This window comes from Jaculus jaculus, chromosome 17, assembly GCF_020740685.1.
Source record: "Jaculus jaculus isolate mJacJac1 chromosome 17, mJacJac1.mat.Y.cur, whole genome shotgun sequence".
NCBI lineage: Eukaryota > Metazoa > Chordata > Mammalia > Rodentia > Dipodidae > Jaculus > Jaculus jaculus.
The window spans coordinates 16,175,179-16,195,750 of NC_059118.1; the positions used below are offsets into that span (position 1 = coordinate 16,175,179).

Genomic DNA, 20,572 nt, shown 5'->3' on the forward strand with positions numbered 1-20,572 from the left:
AGTTGAACGTGGGTCTTAAGGCTTCACAGGCAAGCACCTTAACCACTAAGCCATCTCTCCAGCCCTTCTGTTTTATTTTTAAAATGTTGGAGAAGTAGGGCTGGAGAGATGGCTTAGCCATTAAAGTGCTTGCCTACAAAGCCAAAGGACCCAAGTTCAATTCCTCAGGACCCACATAAGCCAGACTCGTGAGGTGGCACCATGTGTCTAAAGTTGGTTTGTATCAGCAAAGGCCCTGGAGCACCCATTCTCTGTCTGCCTCTTTCTTCTTCTCTCAAATAAATAAAAATAAAATATTTTAGAGCCAGGTTTGGTGGTGCACGCCTTTAGTCCCAGCACTTGGAAGGCAGAGGTAGGATCACCATGAGTTTGAGGCCACCCTGAGACTACATAATGAATTCCAGGTCAGCCTGGGCTAGAGCAAGACCCTACCTCGAAAATGCAAAAATAAAAAACTAAAATAAAATATATTTTTTTAAATTTTTATTTATTTATTTGAGAGCGACAGACACAGAGAGAAAGACACATAGAGGGAGAGAGAGAGGATGGGCGCGCCAGGGCTTCCAGCCTCTGCAAACGAACTCCAGACGCGTGCGCCCCCTTGTGCATCTGGCTAATGTGGGACCTGGGGAACCGAGCCTCGAACTGGGGTCCTTAGGCTTCACAGGCAAGCGCTTAACCGCTACGCCATCTCTCCAGCCCTATAAAATATTTTTAAATATTGGAAGTAAATTGGACAGGTGTAGTGGCACATGCTTTTAATCCCAGTACTTTGGAAGCCAAGGTAGGAGGATCTCTGTTCAGGGCCAGCCTGGGCTAGAACAAGACCTTACCTTGAAAAACCAAAAAAAAAAAAAAAAAAAGTCACTAGAGGGCTGGAGAGATGGTTCCGAAGCTAAAGGCACTTGCTTGCAAAGCTTTAAGTCAGTAGAACCCAGGCATGGTGGGATACACCTTTAATCCCAGCACTTGGGAGGCCGAGGTAGGAGAAATGGCTTGAGTTCAAAGCCAGCCTGGAGCTCAAGCAAGTGTGAGTTCCAGATCCATCTAGGCTGGAGTGAAACCCTCCCTTGAACCCCCACCCCCAACCCCCCAAAAAAGTCACTAGAGGTTTTTGGAGTTTTTTGTTTTGTTTTCTCAGGGCAGGGTCTCACCCTAAACCCAGGCTGACCTGGAACTCACTCTGTTGTTCCAGGTGCTCAGATTAAAGGGGTGTGTCACCACACATGCCAAACTAGAGGTTTATTTGTTTTTTTGTTTTTTTTTTTAGGTAGGGTCTCACTCTAGCTCGGGCTAACCTGGAATTCTCTGTGTAGTCTCAGGGTGGCCTCAAACTCAGTGATCCTCCTACCTCTGCCTCCCAAGTGCTGGGATTAAAGGCATGGGCCAACACACCCAGCAAAACTAGAGGTTTTTTTTTTTTTTTTTTAATTTAAGAGTGAGAGGGGGGAGAGAGAGAATGGGCACACCAGGGCCTCTAGCCACTGCAAACCAACTCCAGATGCATCTAGTTTATGTGGGTCCTGGGGAATTGAACCTGGGTCCTTTGGCTTTGCAGGCAAGTGGCTTAACCGTTAAGTCATCTCTCCGGCCCTATAGGGTTGTTTTGTGTTTGTTTGGGTTTTTTGTTGTTGTTTTTTAGAGGTAAGGTTTCACTCTACCCAGGCTGACCTGGAATTCACTATGTATTCTCAGGATGGCCTTGAACTCACAGCAATCCTCCTACCTCTGCCTCCTGAGTGCTGGGATTAAAGGCGTGCACCACCACGCCCAGGACTCCTAGAGGGTTTTTAAACAACAATTTCACTTCAGAGTTCCTCCCCAGAGCTGGCTTCCTCATACCTGTGGTATGTCTCTGCACTCTGGGGCCAGCCTTTGTGCTTGATGGTGATTTGCTCATGGGTAAGTGAAAACTGCACTTCACCTTCACTCCCCATTGTCACAGAGACATTCCAGAACTGTCTTTATAGGTTGCATCCCCATTACTCTGGTTGTGGAAGTTGGGAAACTCTTCAGTCACACTTTTCCAAGCAAGTGCCTTAAGCCCTGGGTTTGATGCACCGAACCATACAAACACACATTGCAAATGTCGGTTGGTGGTCTGTCTCATCCACTGGGTGATGGGATACTCTTGACATTTGTAGTACTGGGAATTGAACCTCGGAGCTTGTGCATGCTGCCAATGTGCTACATCTCCAGCCAATTTTGTTGTTCGTGGTGGGTTGTTTTTGTTTGTTTTTCTGAGACAGGGTCTTACAATGTAGCCCAGGCTGACCTGAAACTCGTGGCAATCTTCCTGCATTAGCCTCCTCAATGCTAGTATTACATATGTGAGCCACCATGCCCAGTTGGCAACAACTGAACCACTCCCAGTGTGTCAGTTCTGGTTCTCAAGGCTAGGGCTTCATCCTGGACCCAGACAAAAGGTCTGCTGAGACCAGACTGGGTTGTAAAGAGTGAGGGGCCAAGAGTGACACTGGGCTTCTGTAGAAGATGAGGTCGCTAGCAGCTGCCTGGGGTGGACTTCAGGAACACACCGCAGGCGGGTGTCCAAGGGGTACTCTGATATGCAGGTGAGATTTCAGGGTGCTCGGACTGGAGCTTTGTGGGATAGCTGGGGGTCTGAAGGCGCTAACGTGGCTGAGGGGCCCGGGACAGACTGCTCTGCCCTCCTGGGCGCCCCCTGCCACTGTCTCCGGTGCCTCTACAGTCTCCTCCCTGATCGCATGGAGCCTGGACCCTTCCAGCTCCCACCCAGCGCCTGCCTCATCAGCCTTCTCACCCCAAGTTCAGCCAATCTGGCCTCACTCGTTATTCATTCAGTCACATTCATCTCAGAAGCATTTATTGAGCCCTCCTGTAGATTTAGGATGGTGTGACGCCCCCCCCCCCCACCCAGCCCTCGCCAAGCTCCCACCAAGGTGACTGGGATATGTAAAGGTGCATTTGGTTGTCCCAGTCACTGGGCTGGGAGCAGGGGCACTCAGGGTCTTTCCCAAGAGAAACCACCCTCTCATGATGCCAGAGCTCTCCATTGAGAAATTGATTGGCCAGCCACCTGCAGGAGGGCCAGCTGTAGCATGGTGCTCTCTGGCTAAGACTCAGCATGTCAAGGCATTGTGTTTCGAGGACTGTGAGTGAACTGAATGAGGGAAGGACCCCTTTGCTCTGGCAGAGCAAGGAAGCTTCCTGCAGGAGAGGAGCTTTGGAGCTGACTTGAGGGGGGAAGAGTATTAAAGACAGGATGGGGCGTGGAGTCCCAGCAGAAGAAAGCAGATGTACAAAGGCTGGGGCTCCGCGTGAGTTAGAGGCTATGTGAAAAGGGGACGTCTCTGGACCATGCAGGAAAGGAAGTGCTGAAGGCCGCGGAGGGAGATTTGGAAGAGGTCATGGCACACAGACAGGACCTCCCCTCCCTCCTCCAGCCCTAGAAATTACGCAGGATGTTGTTGATAATGTCGTACTTGGCGTTCTCATAAATGTTCCTGATCGCAGGGGGCAGCTGGGTGCTTTCGGCCTTCAGCGGGGCGTCGGCCTCAGGGGAGTCAGCCAAAGGGCTCATCAGAGAGACCTGCAGAAGAGATGCTTGCCGGTCACTTCCTTAGTCGACCAGCCACTTTCCTGCTCTGCCTGTGGACCTAGATGACCCCAGAGCCTTAAGGGACACCCCAGCCTAGCACCAATTCCCTGGAGCCCAGTGGTCTGAGGCAGTACTGCATTAGGCGCAGGTGGATTTCCAAGGGCCTCTTTGGGGCCCAAAGCGCAGAATGGGCTCCACCCCCCGCCTCCACCATGGCCTCTGCTCTTCACATCAACAGAGAGGGTTTATTCCCTATTGACCTGCTGGGTGCCGCATCCCTGTGAACAGTGTACTAAGTAAGGTTTATCATCCCTGGTCTCCAGATAAGGAGATAAGTGTCACCTCAGGTGGCTGCACTTGGTGGGAGGGCCCTGGAGGGAAGGGACTGATGGGGTTAGCTTGGGGGTCCTGCGCAGCAGGAAGGAGGGGCCCGGGACGTGGGGCGGGGCAGCCCCCCCCCTCACCTGGGACTCTGCCGCACAGATCCTGTCACAGGTCAAGGTCAGGATGCGCAGAGATCGCCTTCTAAAGAATTCACCAGTGCAGGTTCGCTCCTCCTGTAGGGAGGCAGGACGGAAACTTCTAGGAGCTGGAAACTTCCGGCCACCGTCCCTGAGATCATGGGGTGACCGGGTGCTGCCCGATTTCCCCAGAGGAGACCAAGTAGTAACCTGGGGCCCCTCAGGAATCCTCAGTCTGTTATAACTAGCCACAGCCAGGAACCAGAAGCAAGTCACTAGCATCGAGCAGAGTAGTTGCACACCCATTAAGATAAAGAACTTTCTTGGGCTGGAGAGAAGTCTCAGCTGATGAAGTGCTTGCCTCACAAGCATAAGAACCTGAATTCAGCTGGGCATGGTGGCACACACCTTTAATCGCAGCAGAGGTAAGAGGATCACTGTGAGTTCAAGGCCAGCCTGGGACTACAGAGTGAGACCCATAATCAGGAGCAGAGGAGGGGGTACCTGAATTCAATCCTCAGTACTTACATTAAAATAAATAAACACAGGAGCTGGAGAAGTGGCTTAGTGGTTAAAGCACCTGCCTGCAAAGTCTAAGCCTGGGTTTGATTCCCCAATACCCACATAAAGCCATATACACAAGGTAGAGCATGTGTGTGGAGTTCATTTGCAGTGGCTACTTCGTAAGATGCAATGATGTTCTACTGTGCTCCTGAGTTAGAAGACAGCATTACTTGGCTGTTGTATCCTTTGTCATCGTATCCTCCAAAAAAAAGTGCAAGCACCACAGCTTCCAGACACAGCCAGAGGGAGCTCTACTTCCATGAGGTACATTTTATAAGAAAAAATAAATAAAAATAAACATACAAGCCAGGTGTGGTGGCGCACATCTTTAAACCCAGCACTCGGGAGGCAGAGGTAGGAGGATCGCTGTGAGTTTGAGGCCACTCTGAGACTACATAGTAAATTTCAGGTCAGCCTGAGCTAGAGTGAAATCCTACCTTGAAAAAGCAAATAATAATAATTAATTAATTAACATACACATATGTATAATATAGGGGCTGGAGAGATGGCTTAGTGGTGAAGGTGCTTGCCTGCGAAGGCTAAGGATCCAGGTTCAATTCCCAGTATCCATGTAAGCCAGGTGCACAAGGTAGCAGCTGCATTTGGAGTTCACTTGCAGTGAGTGGAGGTCCTGGGGTGCCCATTCTCTGTCTCTCTTTCTCTCTTTCTCCCTCTCTCTCTCTCTCTACTTTTTCTCTCAAAGAAAATAACATTTTAAAATAGAGCTGGGCATGGTGGCACACTTCTTTAATCCCAGCACTTGAGAAGCAGAAGTAAGAGGATTACCAGGAATTCAAGGCCAGCCTGAGACTACATCATGAACTCCAGGACAGCCTGGCCTAGAGTGAGATTCTACCTTGAAATCCACCCCAAAAAATTAAAATACTACCCTCTGGATTATTTTTAAAAAGAAGTGATCTTTCTAGGTGGATTAAGGTCACACTTTGTTCTTTTGTAATATTCAGTAATACCATATATTTCCTTCTCCCTGCCCTTCCTTTTTCTGTGTGTCACTAGGAATCGAATCCAGAGCCTTGAACATGCTAGGCAAGCAGTCTACCACTGAATTACATCCCCAGTTCATATATTGCTTTTGTCATTAGCATTTACAGAAATTTGTAGTAAGAAATCGCAGCAAGGGAAATCTTGACTTTGGAAAAGGCTTCCGCGTTCAAACCTCTGGTAAGGTGGCCTGGTGAGGTGAGTGGGGCAGATTCACGGCCCCTTGAGACCCAGAGAGGAGGACACTTCTGCTTATCCACCAGGGGGTGGGAGCTGGGAGATGAAGGAGACTCACCCCGCCTTCACGGAAGTCACATTCTTGGGGCTGTCTCTCCTGAGTGGAAATGCATACTGTTTCTTTAATCCTCAAATCGAGTAGGATCCTGGTGGTGGAATTCTAAAGAAGCAACGGAAAACTCTTAACCATGTCAATTCTTTTGTTGTTGTTGTTTGTTTTTCGAGGTAGGGTCTCTCTCTAGTCCAGGCTGACCTGGAATTCACTATGTAGTCTCAGGCTGTCCTAGAACTCACAGCGGTCCTTCTACCTCTGCCTCCCTAGTGAGTGCTGGGATTAAAGGTGTGCGCCACCATGCCTAGCAACCATGTCGATTCTATAGGTGAGGGAACAAAGGTACAGATAGGCTAAGGTTACCTCTCTGCAGGGCCTTAGTCCAAGTCCGTACTTTTCACCAAAGCCTAGCATTTATTGGGTGGCCACAACAGAGATGACAGGCATGGTGATGCACACCTGAAATTCCAGCACTTGGGAAGAAGAGGCAGTAGGATCAAGAGTTCAAGACCAGCCTGGGCTACATAATACCCTGTCTCAAAAAAAGCGTGTGTGGAGTCGGCTGTGGTGGCACATGCCTTTAATACCACCACTCAGGAGGCAGAGGCAGGAGGATTGTGGTGAGTTTGGGGCCATCCTGAGAATATACAGTGAGCTCCAGTTCAGCCTGGACTAGAGCAAAACCCTACCTTGAGAAAAAAAAAAAAAAAGTGTCTGTAGAGGGGACTGAAGAGATGGCTTAGCAGTTAAGGCACTTGCCTACAAAGCCAAAAGACCCAAGTTTGATTCCCCAGGACCCACGTAAGCCAGATGCACAAGGTGGCACCTGTGTCTCAAGCTCATTGACAGTAGCTGGAGGCCCTGGCGTGCCCATTTTCTCTCTCCCTTCCTCTCTCTTTGTCTCTTTCTCTCTGTTGCAGTCAGGTTTGCATTGCTGGTACAAATCACCCAACCATGAGCAGCTTCTCGGGGGGGGAAAAAAAGGTTTATTTTGGCTTACAGACTCTAGGGGGAAGCTCCATGATGGCAAGGAAAATGATGGCATGAACAGAGGGTGGATATCCCCCCCTGGCCAACATCAGGTGGACAACAAGAGAGTGTGCCAAACACTGGAAAGGGGAAGCTGGCTATAACACCCATATGCCTGGCCCCCAACAATACACCGCCTCCAGAAGGCGTTAATTCCCAAATCTCCATCAGCTGGGAATCTAGTGTTCAGAACACTTAAATTTATGTGGTGCACCTGAATCAAACCTCCATACTCTCTCAACTCATAAATTTTTTTTTGAAAAAAAAATTTTTTTTGAGTTAGGGTCTCACTCTAGCCCAGGCTGACTTGGAATTCACTATATAGTATCAGGCTGGCCTTAACCTCACAGCAATCCTCCTACTTCTGCCTTCCAAGTACTGGGATCAAAGGTGTGTGCCACCATGCCTGGCAAATAATTTTTTTTTTTTTTTTTTTTTTTTTTTTTGGTTTTTTGAGGTAGGGTCTTGCTCTAGTTCAGGCTGACCTGGAATTCACTATGTAGTCTCAGGGTGGCCTCGAATTCACGGCAATCCACCTACCTCTACCTCCCAAGTGCTGGGATTAAAGGCATGTGCCACCACGACTGGCTTTTTTTCTTTAAGTGGGGTAGCTGGCTGGAGAGATGGCTCAGTGGTTAAAGGTACTTGCTTGAAAACCTAATGGCCTGGGTTTGATTCCCCAGTACCCACATAAAGCCAGATGTGCAAAGTGGTGCATGCATCTGGAGTTTGATTGCAGGAGCAAGAGGCCTTTGTACATGTATTCATGCTCATTCTATCTTTTCTTACAAATAAGTGACTTTTTTTTTTTTTTTTTGGTTTTTCGAGGTAGGGTCTCACTCTGGTCCAGGCTGACCTGGAATTCACTCTGTACTCTCAGGGTGGCCTCGAATTCACGGCAATTCTCCTACCTCTGCCTCCCGAGTGCTGGGATTAAAGGCGTGTGCCACCACACCCGGCATAGTCCCCCACATTTTAAAAACATATTTTAAGGGCTGGGCATGGTGGCATACACCCTTAGTCCCAGCACTTGGTAGGCAGAGGTAGGAGGTTCACCATGAGTTTGAGGCCACCCTGAGATTACACAGTGAATTCCAGGTCAGCCTGGGTTAGATCGAGACCCTACCTTGAGAAACAAACAAGAAAAACAAAAAAGGTGGGCAATACAGATGTCTTTGGGAACCAGAATTCCACCCTTCATGTCTCGTGCCAGAAGACAGAATGAGATTGTAATTTTCTTCAAATAGTGTCAAGTTCTCGTCTGTAGCCCAGGCTGCCCTCCAACTTGCTAAATAGCTGAGGATGACCTTAATCTTGTGCTAGGATTAGAGGTGTGCACTACCACACCTAGTTTTACAGGGAATTGGAGAGTGAACCCAGGACTTCTTGCATGCTAGGTAATCACTCAATCCAGTAAGCTATGGCTACAGACCCCAGATAAGAGGGAAACATTGTAAGTAAAAACAATAGCCAAGCATGGTGGTCACGCTGGGCTAGAGTGAGACCCTACCTCACAAAACAGAACAACAACAACAACAAAAAATTGCTAATGTGAACTAAGCACTCTGTGCCTATTCCAGGTATCCTGTCCCGCCTGCCACCCTCACCAGTGTAAAGCAGCCAGTGGGACCTGTTTCCCCAGACCAGGGCCGCAGACACTCACTGTAGATGGTGGGGTGGCTTCCAGAAGGCGGAATAAGGGCTTTCCTCGCTGCCCGTCATTGTAGAACTTCAAGGCCTGGGCAACAATATCCTCATATCTCAGTCGGCGATTTGCCTCACAGGACACCACTGCCAGACCCAGCACCAGCACAAACGCCTTCCACAGCTCAGCCATTGCCTCCTTTCTGACCTATTGCCACCCTCAGCCCTTTTATTTGGTCCTACTTAGTCTGCCTTGCCCAAGGGCTGCTGTGACATAAAGAGCTGAAATGGGCCTACTGCTTTACCCGTCGAGAAACCAAGAGTTGGTCAATGTTACAAAACACTATTGGCCAAGAAGAGCAAGTAGGTTTGGGCAATTCACCAGGACCTAGGAGTGACCGGAGAACCCTGAGTTGGGAGCAGGAGACTTGTGGGCACAGCGGTCACACTTCTTCACTTGGCCCCAGTGTCCCCATTGACCTCCAGCTCTACCAGTGCCAGATGCTGCTGTCTCTCCCTGGCTATTTTGCTTTGATCTCAGAAACAACTGCCAAGGGTCCCTGGAATCTGTGTCTGAGTTCATGAGCCAGGCCCACAGATGATCCAATCTGACACTCGGGACGACATTCACAGTATTACATATATTTTTTAGAATTTGCTAACTTTAAATTTTTAAAATTTTTATTTATTTATTTGAGTGAGAGAGAGAGAATATAGGCCCACTGGGGCCTCTAGCCACTGCAAATGGACTTCCAACACATGTGCCACCTTGTGCATCTGGCTTACTTGGGTACTGGGGAATCAAACCTGGGTCCTTGGGCTCCACAGGCAAACACCTTAACTGCTAAGCCATCTCTCCAGCCCAACTTTTAAAATTTTGAGTGCCCATCACTTTTTAGCCTTTTGGCTAAGATCAAATATAAACTCTGGCCGGACGTGGTGGTGCACACGTTTAATCCCAGCACTTGGGAGACAGAGGTAGGAAGATCTCTATGAGTTCAAAGCCACCCTGAGACTACATAGTGAATTCCAGGTAGTCTCAGGGTGTCCTCAAACTCACGGTGATTCTCCTAACTCTGTCTTCTGAGTGCTGGGATTAAAGGTGTGCACCACCACACCCGGCTTCTTTTTCTTTTAAGAGAATGGGTGCTCCAGGGCCTATAGCCACTGGGGAGGGGATCCTACAGACGCATGTGCCACCTTGTACATCTGGTTTACATGGGTACTGGAGAACTGAATCTGGGTTCTTAGGCTTTGCAGGCGTTTATCACTAAGCCTTAATCACTAAGCCATCTCTCTAGCCCTCTTTTTTCTTTTTGTTCAAAGTGGGATCTTTTTTTAAAAACAAGAATGTTCTTTATTTGTATAAACATTAAAATCTTCTCAACAGTCTTCAGCCATTAATCAACAAACTCATCACTTGACCACTTAACAGTGCCCAACTATATTACTCTTCCTGTCAAGCCCCAAGTGCTCAATTCAGACCAAAAAAAAAAGTGCTTGGAGCACTGAATGGGAAGAGGAAAAGGCTAAGGACTTTAGATACTTCAGAAGCAATGAAAGGGATGGTTGGGGTGGTGATGGAGAACTAGATTCCTAAGCACCCTCAGATTTCCCCTAAGGTTCAGGAGTCTCACAATTATTTTTAAAAGACACAGGAATCAGAGGAGCCTGCATTTTGATATATTATGCAGGTAATCCAAGTTTCTAGACTTACAGATGAAGTGAATCAACGATGGAGAAGCGGTAATGGGAAGGAGGAGGGACAGAAAAGATGGAAGCACAGAGGAGAAAAAGTTTGTGCCTAGAGGATCAAAGTCTGGAACTCATGAGTTAGTGAATGAAAACCCACAGCCACTAGTGTGGAGATAGACTACAAGAAGAGAAAGCCTGGGATTTTAATATATTTAATTTTTTTAAATTTTTTATTGGAGAGCGACAGACAGAGAGAAAGACAGATAGAGGGAGAGAGAGAGAATGGGCGCGCCAGGGCTTCCAGCCTCTGCAAACGAACTCCAGACGCGTGCGCCCCCTTGTGCATCTGGCTAACGTGGGACCTGGGGAAGCGAGCCTCGAACCGGGGTCCTTAGGCTTCACAGGCAAGCGCTTAACCGCTAAGCCATCTCTCCAGCCCAAGCCTGGGATTTTATACCTCCCAGGAGGTGACAACAAATCCTTAAGCTGTACAGTGGCAGGCAGAGAGGCACATCAGAGATGAACTGTTGTTAAGACACTGGCCCCCTTTCTTAAGGGCCAGTTCTGCTCCACACTGAGAATTTAAGAGCACAGCCCTTCAGCAGGCTGAATGGCTACAAACAATAAGGAAGGGACCGCAAGCCAGATTTTTACAAAGGAGTGCGGAAAGGGGAAGACCGAGAGATGAGGGGAAACAAAGCGGGGAAAAGAGAAGTACACCACATGGAGCCCAGAAGCCCATGTAGGCCACATGTGGCTCAGGAGTTCATGTGACCAGATAGGGATCTGGAGGAAAAAGTGTGGAAAGAAAAGAGAAAAGAGAGTTCAAGGAGTTCCTACCATGTGGGGTGTTGGAGGAGATAAAGCCAAGGTAGGATCTTGCTCTAGCCCAGGCTGACCTGGAATTCACTATGTAGTTTTAGGGTGGCCTTGAACTCATGGCGGTCCTCCTGCCTCTGCCTCCTGAGTGCTGGAAGTAAATGCCCAACATACCCAGCTTTATTTATTTATTTGAGAGAGAGAGAGAGAGACAAATATAGTGGGAGAAGGGGAGCACCAGGGCCTTCAGCCACTGCAAACAAACTCCAGGTATATGTGCTACCTTGTGTGTTTGGCTTACGTGGGTCCTGAGGAATCAAACCTAGGTCCCTTGGCTTTATATCATAGGCATGTGCCTTAATCATTAAGCCATCTGTCCAGGCCCCATGCCCAACTTTTTTGTTTGTTTATTTCTTTTTTTTGTTTTTCGAGGTAGTGTCTCACTCTAGCCCTGGCCTGGAATTCACTATGTAGTCTCAGGGTAGCCTCCAAAACTCAGCAATCCTCCTACCTCTGTCTCGCCAATGGTGGGTTTAAAGGCATGTGCCACCTCCATACCTGGCTTACAACTTTTTTTAAAATTTATTTTAATTTATTTATTTGAGAGTGACAGAAAGAGGCAGATATATACATAAAGAGAGAATGGATGCGCCAGGGCCTCCAGCCACTGCAAATGAACTCCAGATGTGTACACCCCCTTGTGTATCTGGCTAACATGGGTCCTGGGGAGTTGAGCCTCGAACCAGGGTCTTTAGACTTCACAGGCAAGCACTTAACCGCTAAACCATCTCTCCAGCCCACAACTTTTTTTAAAATAATTTTTTATTTTATTTTTTTATTAGAGACAGGGAGGGGGAGAGAGAATGGGCACACCAGGGCTTCTAGCCACTGCAAACAAACTCCAGACAAATGCACCACCATGTGCATTTGGCTTACGTGGGACCTGGAGAATCAAACCTGGTCCTTAGGCTTTGCAGGAAAATGCCTTAACCGCTAGGCCATCTCTCTAGCTCTGGCTTACAACTTTTAAAGAATATTTTTATTTATTATTTGCAAGCAGAGAGAGATAGAAGAGAAACAGACAGAAAGAATGGACGTGCCAAGACCTCCAGCCACTGCAAACAGACTCTAGGCATATGCATCACTTTGTGCATCTGGTTTTATGTGGGTACTGGGGTCGTTTGACATTGCAGATAAGTGCTTTACCTGCTGAGCCGTATCTCCAGTCCCACCCTCCCACCTGTTGACTTTTATAGGACTTAATAAGGTCTATTTCCCTACCCTTTTCCCTTTCCCCCCCTCTCATGAGGTCCTTTCTAGTTTCCTGGCATCGGAACACTCTCTCTCCCATGATAGCACACATATATAAAGGTTCTACAGTAGGGTCTGCACATGAGAGTGAACATGCATGCACCATTTGTCTTTCTTTTTTTTTTAAATATTTTTTGTTCATTTATTTATTTATTTATTTATTTGAGAGCGACAGACAGAGAGAAAGACAGATAGAGGGAGAGAGAGAGAATGGGCACGCCAGGGCTTCCAGCCACTGCAAACGAACTCCAGACGTGTGCGCCCCCTTGTGCATCTGGCTAACGTGGGACCTGGGGAACCGAGCCTTGAACCGGGGTCCTTAGGCTTCACAGGCAAGCGCTTAACCGCTAAGCCATCTCTCCAGCCCCCATTTGTCTTTCTATATAGCTTAGCAGTTAAGGTTCTTGCCTACAATGCCAAAGGACTTAGGTTTGATTCCCCAGTACCCATGTAAAGCCAGATACACGACGTGGCTCAAGCATCTGGTGTTTGCACTGGCTAGAGACCCTGGCATGCCCATTTCATCTCCCTCTCAAATAAATAAATAAAATATTTAAATACATACATATATATTTGACAACTTGACCCAGAGCAATTTCAGGGTATAGGTATGTAAATCTTAGCTTCAGGGTCCCATAGACCAAAGTTCAAATCCTACCATTTCCCCACTGCCTCTCAATCTCCCAGGAATCACTTTTCTTACCTATAAAGCAAGATTAAAGCTAAATTTGGTGTTGGCCCTGGAACAGCAAGTGAGTCAGAGGAGACCCACACAGAGGTCGACCTGTGCCAGACCAAGACAAGGGGAATACCATTAGCCAGCCTCTGTAGATGAGGAAACCTAGGTATTAGGAGGTTAAGAGCTGGGCCCAGGTGGTAAATTGAGGTGCTGGGATTCTAGCCCATGAAGAATCACCTGCCCCGGCCAGCCGGGAGTCGAACAAAGAAGCGAGGTGAATATCAACCTGAATGAAACAAGGCAAACAGACACAAGAAGGAGACCATGCTAGATGTTTGTCACGGCCTCAAGAGTTTATTCTTACATGTAGGTTTATGTAGGGTTGTAGGAGGAAGGGGACGTGGTCAGGGCAAGGAGTTGTCAGGAAACCTAGAGGGGATGTAATCAGGCGTTCATCTAATCTTGCCTCACTGGCTTAACATCCTGACTGCACCAGGCTTCACACCCTGACCATAAACTGGCCTTTTGCAAAAGATAACATTCTGTAAGCAGTCTGCTGACCAGTTCCAGAAGTACCTAACAGAAAGCTGGATGGACCAGCTTTCTGAGTAATGAGTCAGTTTATGAGCAGGCCCAGGCAAAATGGAGAGGCTTTTGCTCTATGGCTCCTGACAGTCACCTAAATACCCCATGGCTCTTTAAAGATGATGGTTAAAGCAAAAAAAAAAAAAAAAAGATTTCACAAGAGGGCTGGAGAGGTTGCTTAGTGGTTAAGGGTGCTTGCCTGAAAACCTAAGGACCCTGGTTCAATTCCCCAGTACCTACATTGCCGGAGTCTGCCGGCTGAAAGGGTTTGAGCCTGATGGGGAGTGAGGATTAAAGAAAGACAGGAGAAAGAAAGAAAGCAAAGACTCTAGGACTGAAGCAAGCACTGGAGCACGGTTTATTTCACAGCATTCCTTTTTATATCTTCTTACAAACAGTTTTCCATGGACTAAAATTCCATGAGCTTCACACAAGTTTCTATCAAAAACTCCTTCCTGTAAGAGTTTTTGCACTTCAATCACTTCTCAGTACAAAAGACTATCAAGGCCAGCCAAATGGCTTCCAACACTGAATACACATAATCTTGCTTACATGTAGGTGCTATAGTCTTGCTATAGTTTTGCTGCCAAAGGCCCAGAGCTATGGATACAAGGCCAGCCAAATAGCTCCCAATACCACATAAGCCAGATACACATGGAGGCACATGTATCTGGAGTTCATTTGCAGTGGATAGAGGCCCTACTGCGACCATTCTCTCCCTCCCTCTGTCTCTCTTTCTGCCTCTTTCTCTGTTTCTCAGGTAAATGAATACATAAATAAAATGAAATAAAGTAAAAAGATGGCTGAAGAGATGGCTTAGTGGTTAAGGCACATGCCTGCAAAAGCAAAGGATCCAGGTTCAATTCCCCAGGACCCATGTAAGCCAGATGCATAAAGTGGCACATGCATCTGGAGTTCATTTGCAGCAGCTGAAAACCCTGATGTGCTCCTCTCTCTCTCTCTCTCTCTCTCCCCCATAAATAAATAATTAAAAAACAAAAGACTATTGGGGGGGGGGCTGAAGAAAAGGATTAGCAGTTGAGCTGCTTGCCTGCAAAGCCAAAGGACCTCGGTTTGATTCACCAGGACCCACATAAGCCAGATGCACAATGTGGCACGGCCCATATGTCTGGAGTTTGTTTGCAGTGGCTGGAAGCCCAGGCGTGTCTATTCTCTCTCTCTCTCTCTCTTACTCTCTCTCCCTCTTTCCCTCTAATAAATAAATAAAGACTTTTAAAAGATTTCACAATGGTGGGTGCATTATGAAGCAAGGACTCCCTCCGCCGCCCGTGGGTCTTTGTGTAAGCACCTTGTCTTCTCAGGCCTCAGCTTCCCATTGCGGTAATGGGTGATCAGGAGGTGGGTACAGATTTCAGAACCCTTGCCCAAGTGACCTGAGCAAGTCAGTGATGGAGAAAGTGGCTGTGACCACATTGGTTCCATGGGGACACCGACCTTAAGCCAGTGCTGTTAGTATAAATTACCCCTTTACCCACAGGCATAGAAACCTTCGCTGCATTTTAAGTCCCTGGCTGACCCCAGCCCCAAATCTGTACCCTATGGGGTACCACCCAGCCTGCAGGAACTCCTGAAGAATCCAGAATGTCTCAAAAGTTCTGCCGTGCTTGGCTGGGCTCTTGCTCATTGCTTAACACCAGGCAACACCAGGGGGTGCGTACCTACAATCTTGAAGGCAGGCGTAGGAACCTGGAGGCTTTCCCTATCAGTGGCCTGAACTCGGGAGTGGGCTCTTTCTATGCGGGAGAGGGATGAACCCCTGTGGCTCCCTTCCCATGAAGAAATGTTGATACAGCATCTCTTGCCCAAGAATGAAAGTTAAGACAAATTCGAACTTCTTTAATATATTTTTTTTGGAGTATTGTTTTATTTTGTTGTTGCTTTCGAGGCAAGATCTCACACTAGCCCAGATTGACCTAAAACTCACTCTAGTCCCAAACTGGCCTTGAACTCACAGCAATCCTCCTACTTCAGCTTCCTGGGTGCTGGAATTAAAGTTGTGTACCACCAACACCTGGCTATTTTTTAGTTTTTCGAGGTAGGGTCTCACTCTAGTCCAGACTTATTTTTTTTTCCCCCCTCAATCTAGCCTAGGATGGCTTTGAACTCACAGTGATCTTCCTACCTCAGTATCCTGAGTGCTGGCATTAAAGGCTCATGCCCGACTTGTTTTTTATTCTTTTTTGCTACTTATTTTTATTTATTTATTAAAAAGAGAGGAGACAGAGGGAGAATGGGTGCATCAGGGCCTCTAGCTACTGCAAACAAACTCCAGATACTTGCATTGCATGTGCATCTGGCTTACATGGGTCCTGGAGAATTGAACCTAGATACTTAGGCTTTGTAGGCAAACGCCTTAACTGCTAAGCCATCTCTCCAGCCCTTCTTTTTTTATTTTTCTTTCTTAAGGTAGGGCCTTGCTCTAGCCCAGACTGACTTGAAATTCACTATGTAGTTTTAGGTTGGCCTTGAACTCACTTCGATCCTCCTACCTCTGCCTCCTGCGTCCTAGGATTAGAAGCATGTGCCACCATGTCTGGCTTTTTTTTTTTTTTTTTACAGTTTTGTTTATATATTTGTAAGCAAGAAGAGAAAGAATGAGAATGAGCATGCCAGGACCACTTGCTGTTACAAATGAACTCAAGGTGCATGCACCACTTTGTGTATCTGGCTTTATGTGGGTTATGGGGAATAGAACCCAGGCCATTAGGCTTTGCAAGCAAGCACCTTTAACCACTGAGCCATCTCTGCAGCCCATTTTATTGTTTTCTTCTTTTCTTCTTTTCTTTTCTTTTTTTTTTTTTTTTAGGTAGAGTCTCACTCTCGTTCAGGCTGACCTGAAATTCACTATGTAGTCTCAGGGTGGCCTCAAACTCATGGCGATCCTCCTATCTCTGCCTCCCCAGTGCTGAGCTTGAAGGGGTGTACCACCATGACCAGCTCATTTTATTCTCTTTTGAAATTTTCTTTTAAAAATTATTTATTAGAGAGAGAAAGAGAGAGAGAATGGTTGTACCAGGGCCTCCAGCCACTGAAAACGAACCCCAGACACATGCATCACCATGTGCATCTGGCTTACGTGGGACCTGGAGAATCAAACCTGGGTCCTTAGGCTTTGCAGGCATGTGCCTTAACTGCTAAGACATCTCTCCAACCCCCCTTTTATTCTTTTTTTTTTTTTTTTGAGGTAGGGTTTTGCTCTAGCCCAGGCTGACCTGGAATTCACTATGTAGTCTCAGGGTGGCCTCCAACTCATGGCAATCCTCCTACGTCTGCCTCCTGAATGCTAGGATTAAAGGCATGTGCCACCACCTCTGACCCCTTTTTATTTACTAAGGCATGTATTTGGCCTTGGTTAAGCCCCACTCTCCTCCCCATTTCCCTGCCTCATACCTGATTTCTCCCTCCCACCTTTTACCAAAATAAAATTCCTTTTGGTTTTTCCAATTAAATTTTTTTATTGACAGCTTCCATAATTGTAAACAATATCCCATGATAATTCCCTCCCTTCCCTGAACTTTAAAAAAATATTTAATTAAATTAATTAATTAATTTGACAGAGAGAAAGAGGGAGAAGGAGAGAGAATGGGTGCACCAGGGCCTCCAGCCACTGCAAATGAACTCCAGATGCATGTGCCACCTTGTGCATCTGGCTAACGTGTGTCCTGGGGAATTGAACCTGGGTCCTTTGACTTTGCAGGCAAACGCCTTAACTGCTAAGCCATCTCTCCAGTCCCAATTTTTTTATTTTTGAGGTAGTGTCTTGCTCTAGTCCAAGCTGATCTGGAATTCACTATGTAGTCTCAGGGTGGTCTTGAACTCACAGTGATCCTCCTACCTCTGCAACCCGAGTACTGGGATTAAAGGTGTGCCCCACCACACCCGGTTTAAAAAATTAATTTGGGGCTGGAGAGATGGCTCAGCGGTTAAGCGCTTGCCTGTGAAGCCTAAGGACCCTGGTTCAAGGCTCGGTTCCCCAGGTCCCACGTTAGCCAGATGCACAAGGGGGCGCACGTGTCTGGAGTTCGTTTGCAGAGGCTGGAAGCCCTGGCGCGCCCATTCTCTCTCTCTCTCCCTCTATCTGTCTTTCTGTGCCTATCGCTTTCACATAAATAAATAATTTGATTTGCAAGCAGAATAAGAGAGAGAAAATGGGTGCAGCAGGACCTGTAGCCACTGCAAATGAACTCCAGATGCATGTACCACTTTGTGTCTCTGGCTTTATGTGTTTACTGGGGTTGTTAAACATTGCAGGCAAGCGCTTTACCTGCTGAGCGTATCTCCAGTCCAACCCTCCCACCTGTTGACTTTCACATGACTTAAGATCTATTTCCCTACCCTTTTGTCTTGAAGCCTTTTTTCCCCTCCTCTCATGAGATCCTTTCTAGTTTCCTGGCATCTGAATCCTCTCTCTCTTCCACGATAGTGCACATATAAAGGTTCTACGCCAGGGTCTGCATATGAGAGCCAACATGCACGCACCACTTATCTTTCTGTACCTGAGTTACTTTACCTCCTGTACTATTTTCCAGTTCCTTTCATTTTCCAGCAAATTTCGTCTTTCCCTATAGCTGTATAGAATTCCATTCTGCCACATTTTCATTACCCATTCATTCCTCTGTTGGTAGACATCTAGGCTGATTCTATTTCCTTGTCATTGTGAAGAGAGCAGTACTAAGAACTGATGGATGAATACCACTGTAGTAAGGTATAGAGTCCTTTGGGTGTGTGCTGAAGTAACAGGTTCATATAGAAGATCAGTGGAACAAGTGGAAGATTTTTGTTGTTGTTGTTGTTTAGTTTTGTTTTTAAGATAAGGTCTCACAGTAGCCCAGACTGACCTAGAATTCACTGTGTAGTCTCAGGGTGGCCTCGAACTCACAGCAATCCCCCTACCTCTGCTTCCCAAGTGTTGGGTTTAAAGGTGTGTGCCACTATGCCTGGCAGGCAACAAATAAAAAAAAACAAAAAAAAAAAACTGAACAGAATTCTCAGAAGAAATACAAATGGCCAATATTTTTTTTTGGGGGGGGAGGGGATTACAAGCAAGTGCCTTTAACCATTGAGCTATCTCCTCAGCTCCTTAGTGTTGGGAGCTGCAGCTTCTCTTTGACCATGGGAACTACAGCTGGTCTTGGATCTCCGGGCATAGAGGCTTATCATATAGCCTTGGTAAAGCATACTTCAGACACAGAGGCATTGACGGCTTGGTGAAGCAGAATTCAGGAAGCACTGTTTTGAGAACGTTTTATTTTCTGTATATAAGCTTGTGCTTGGCTGAATAAATTTGAGACCTCGATCAGACTCTAGACTTGGTCTCCTTCTTTGTGTCTGTCTTGTCTCCCATCCAGGTTAATTTCCCCTTGGATCCTTGTTTAACTCCCCACTGGCCGGGGCACTTAGAATGGCTTTCAGTAAGAAAACATGAAGCCACGTATAATGGCCTCAAACTCATGGTGGCTCAGGCTGACCTGGAATTCATTATGTAGCCTCAGGGTGGCCTTGAACTCACAGCGACCCAACCTACCTCTGCCCCCCAAGTGTTGGGATTAAAGGTGTGCGCCACCATGCCTGGCAGGCAACAAATAAATTAAAAAAAAAAAAAAACAACTAAACAGAATTCCCAGAAGAAATACAAATGGCCAATATTTGAGGGGAGGGGAGGGATTATAAGCAAGTGCCTTTAACCACTGAACGATCTCCACAGCCCCTTAGAATGGCTTTCAGTAAGAAAACAGATGAAGCCAGGCGTTATGGCCTCAAACTCATGGTGGCTCAAGCCTTTAATCCTAGCACTGGGGAGACAGAGGTAGGAGGACTGCCATGAGTTCAAGACCACCTTGAGATTGTATGGGTAATTTCAGGTCAGCCTGGGTGAGACCCTACCTCAAAAAACCAAAAAAAAAAAAAAAAAAAAAAAAAAACCCAAACCAAAACAACCACCAAAAATCCCAATAATTTCAAATCTTCTGCACTTTTGTGTATCCAGGCCTTACCAGGATGTGGTTGTGCTGTGGCAACACTGTGGCCTTGGTGCCATCTGTGGCTTGGCACCATCTGCTGGCAGAGCCAGCAGGACTCTCGTTCCTTTGGTTAGATCTCAAAGGTTAGATCCAAGGAAGTAAGCATTTCACATTTCATTCCTGGAGGGCCCGGCACCCCCTGGAGGAGAAGTGCTGCATTTCTGAACAGCTTCTTTGCTACCTTGAGTGGCACTCCCACTTCTTTCTGGGCAAGGTGAAAGTGGCCCAAGAACCCAGCTGATGGCTGGGAGGGAAGGACTGTGATGTAGGTGCTCCTGCCATGGGGTCCTCTCTGCCAGGTCCCCCACCAGGAGAGCTCCCTCCGCTCTTCTGCTTTCTCCCTTCTGTCAAACAGTTCACGCCCCTGGTCCTACCCCAGAGCTCATATGCAGTGATTCAGGATTCTCAGCCATGGGAGATGGCAGGGGAACGACTTGCCCCGTTTGGGGTAGGCTTGTCTATTCTCTTTTCAGGATGTGTAGACAGCCAGTAGGGGAATTTCGGGTCAAAGGGGTCAACCTTGCCACTTTGACTAGAAAATACCAGTTTCCCCCAGCAGTGGCATCCATGTACAACCTCACTTGAATCAGCTCAGTGTTCTGCCACTCTGCATACTTACCAACACTTGTTTTCCTGTCTTTTTTTTTTTTTTAACTATTTTCATTGAACATAGTGAGTGGCACATACACCTTTAATCCCAGCACTTGGGAGGCAGAGGTAGGAGGATCACTGTGAATCTGAAGATACCCTAAGACTACATAGTGAATTCCAGGTCAGCTTTGGCTATAGTGAGATCTTACCCCAAAACCAACCCCCCCCAAAAAAAAACGAGTGTTGGAGACTGGCTCAGCAACTAAAAGCACCTGCCTACAA

The 20,572-nt window shown here is 47.1% G+C and overlaps 1 protein-coding gene across 1 annotated transcript; it reads right to left on the reverse strand.

The window, feature by feature from the left end:
• Positions 1–2,907: 2,907 nt before the first annotated feature.
• On the reverse strand, positions 2,908–8,762 carry LOC101594866 (cathelicidin antimicrobial peptide). The gene is made up of 4 exons (XM_045137010.1): positions 8,589–8,762; positions 5,903–6,004; positions 4,045–4,137; positions 2,908–3,571 (listed from the first exon to the last, which is right to left on the reverse strand). The coding sequence occupies exons 1-4, from the start codon at positions 8,760–8,762 to the stop codon at positions 3,428–3,430; spliced, it is 513 nt and encodes a 170-aa protein (XP_044992945.1). The 3' UTR covers positions 2,908–3,427.
• Positions 8,763–20,572: the final 11,810 nt, after the last annotated feature.

Excerpts from the sequence above, each read along its gene's own strand:
- LOC101594866 (XM_045137010.1), bottom strand. The coding sequence starts at position 8,762 with ATGGCTGAGCTGTGGAAGGCGTTTGTGCTGGTGCTGGGTCTGGCAGTG. Across the intron at positions 6,005-8,588 it reads AAGCCACCCCACCATCTACA|AATTCCACCACCAGGATCCT; the intron begins GTGAGTGTCTGC and ends TTGCTTCTTTAG. Across the intron at positions 3,572-4,044 it reads TCTGTGCGGCAGAGTCCCAG|GTCTCTCTGATGAGCCCTTT; the intron begins GTGAGGGGGGGG and ends TCTCTTCTGCAG.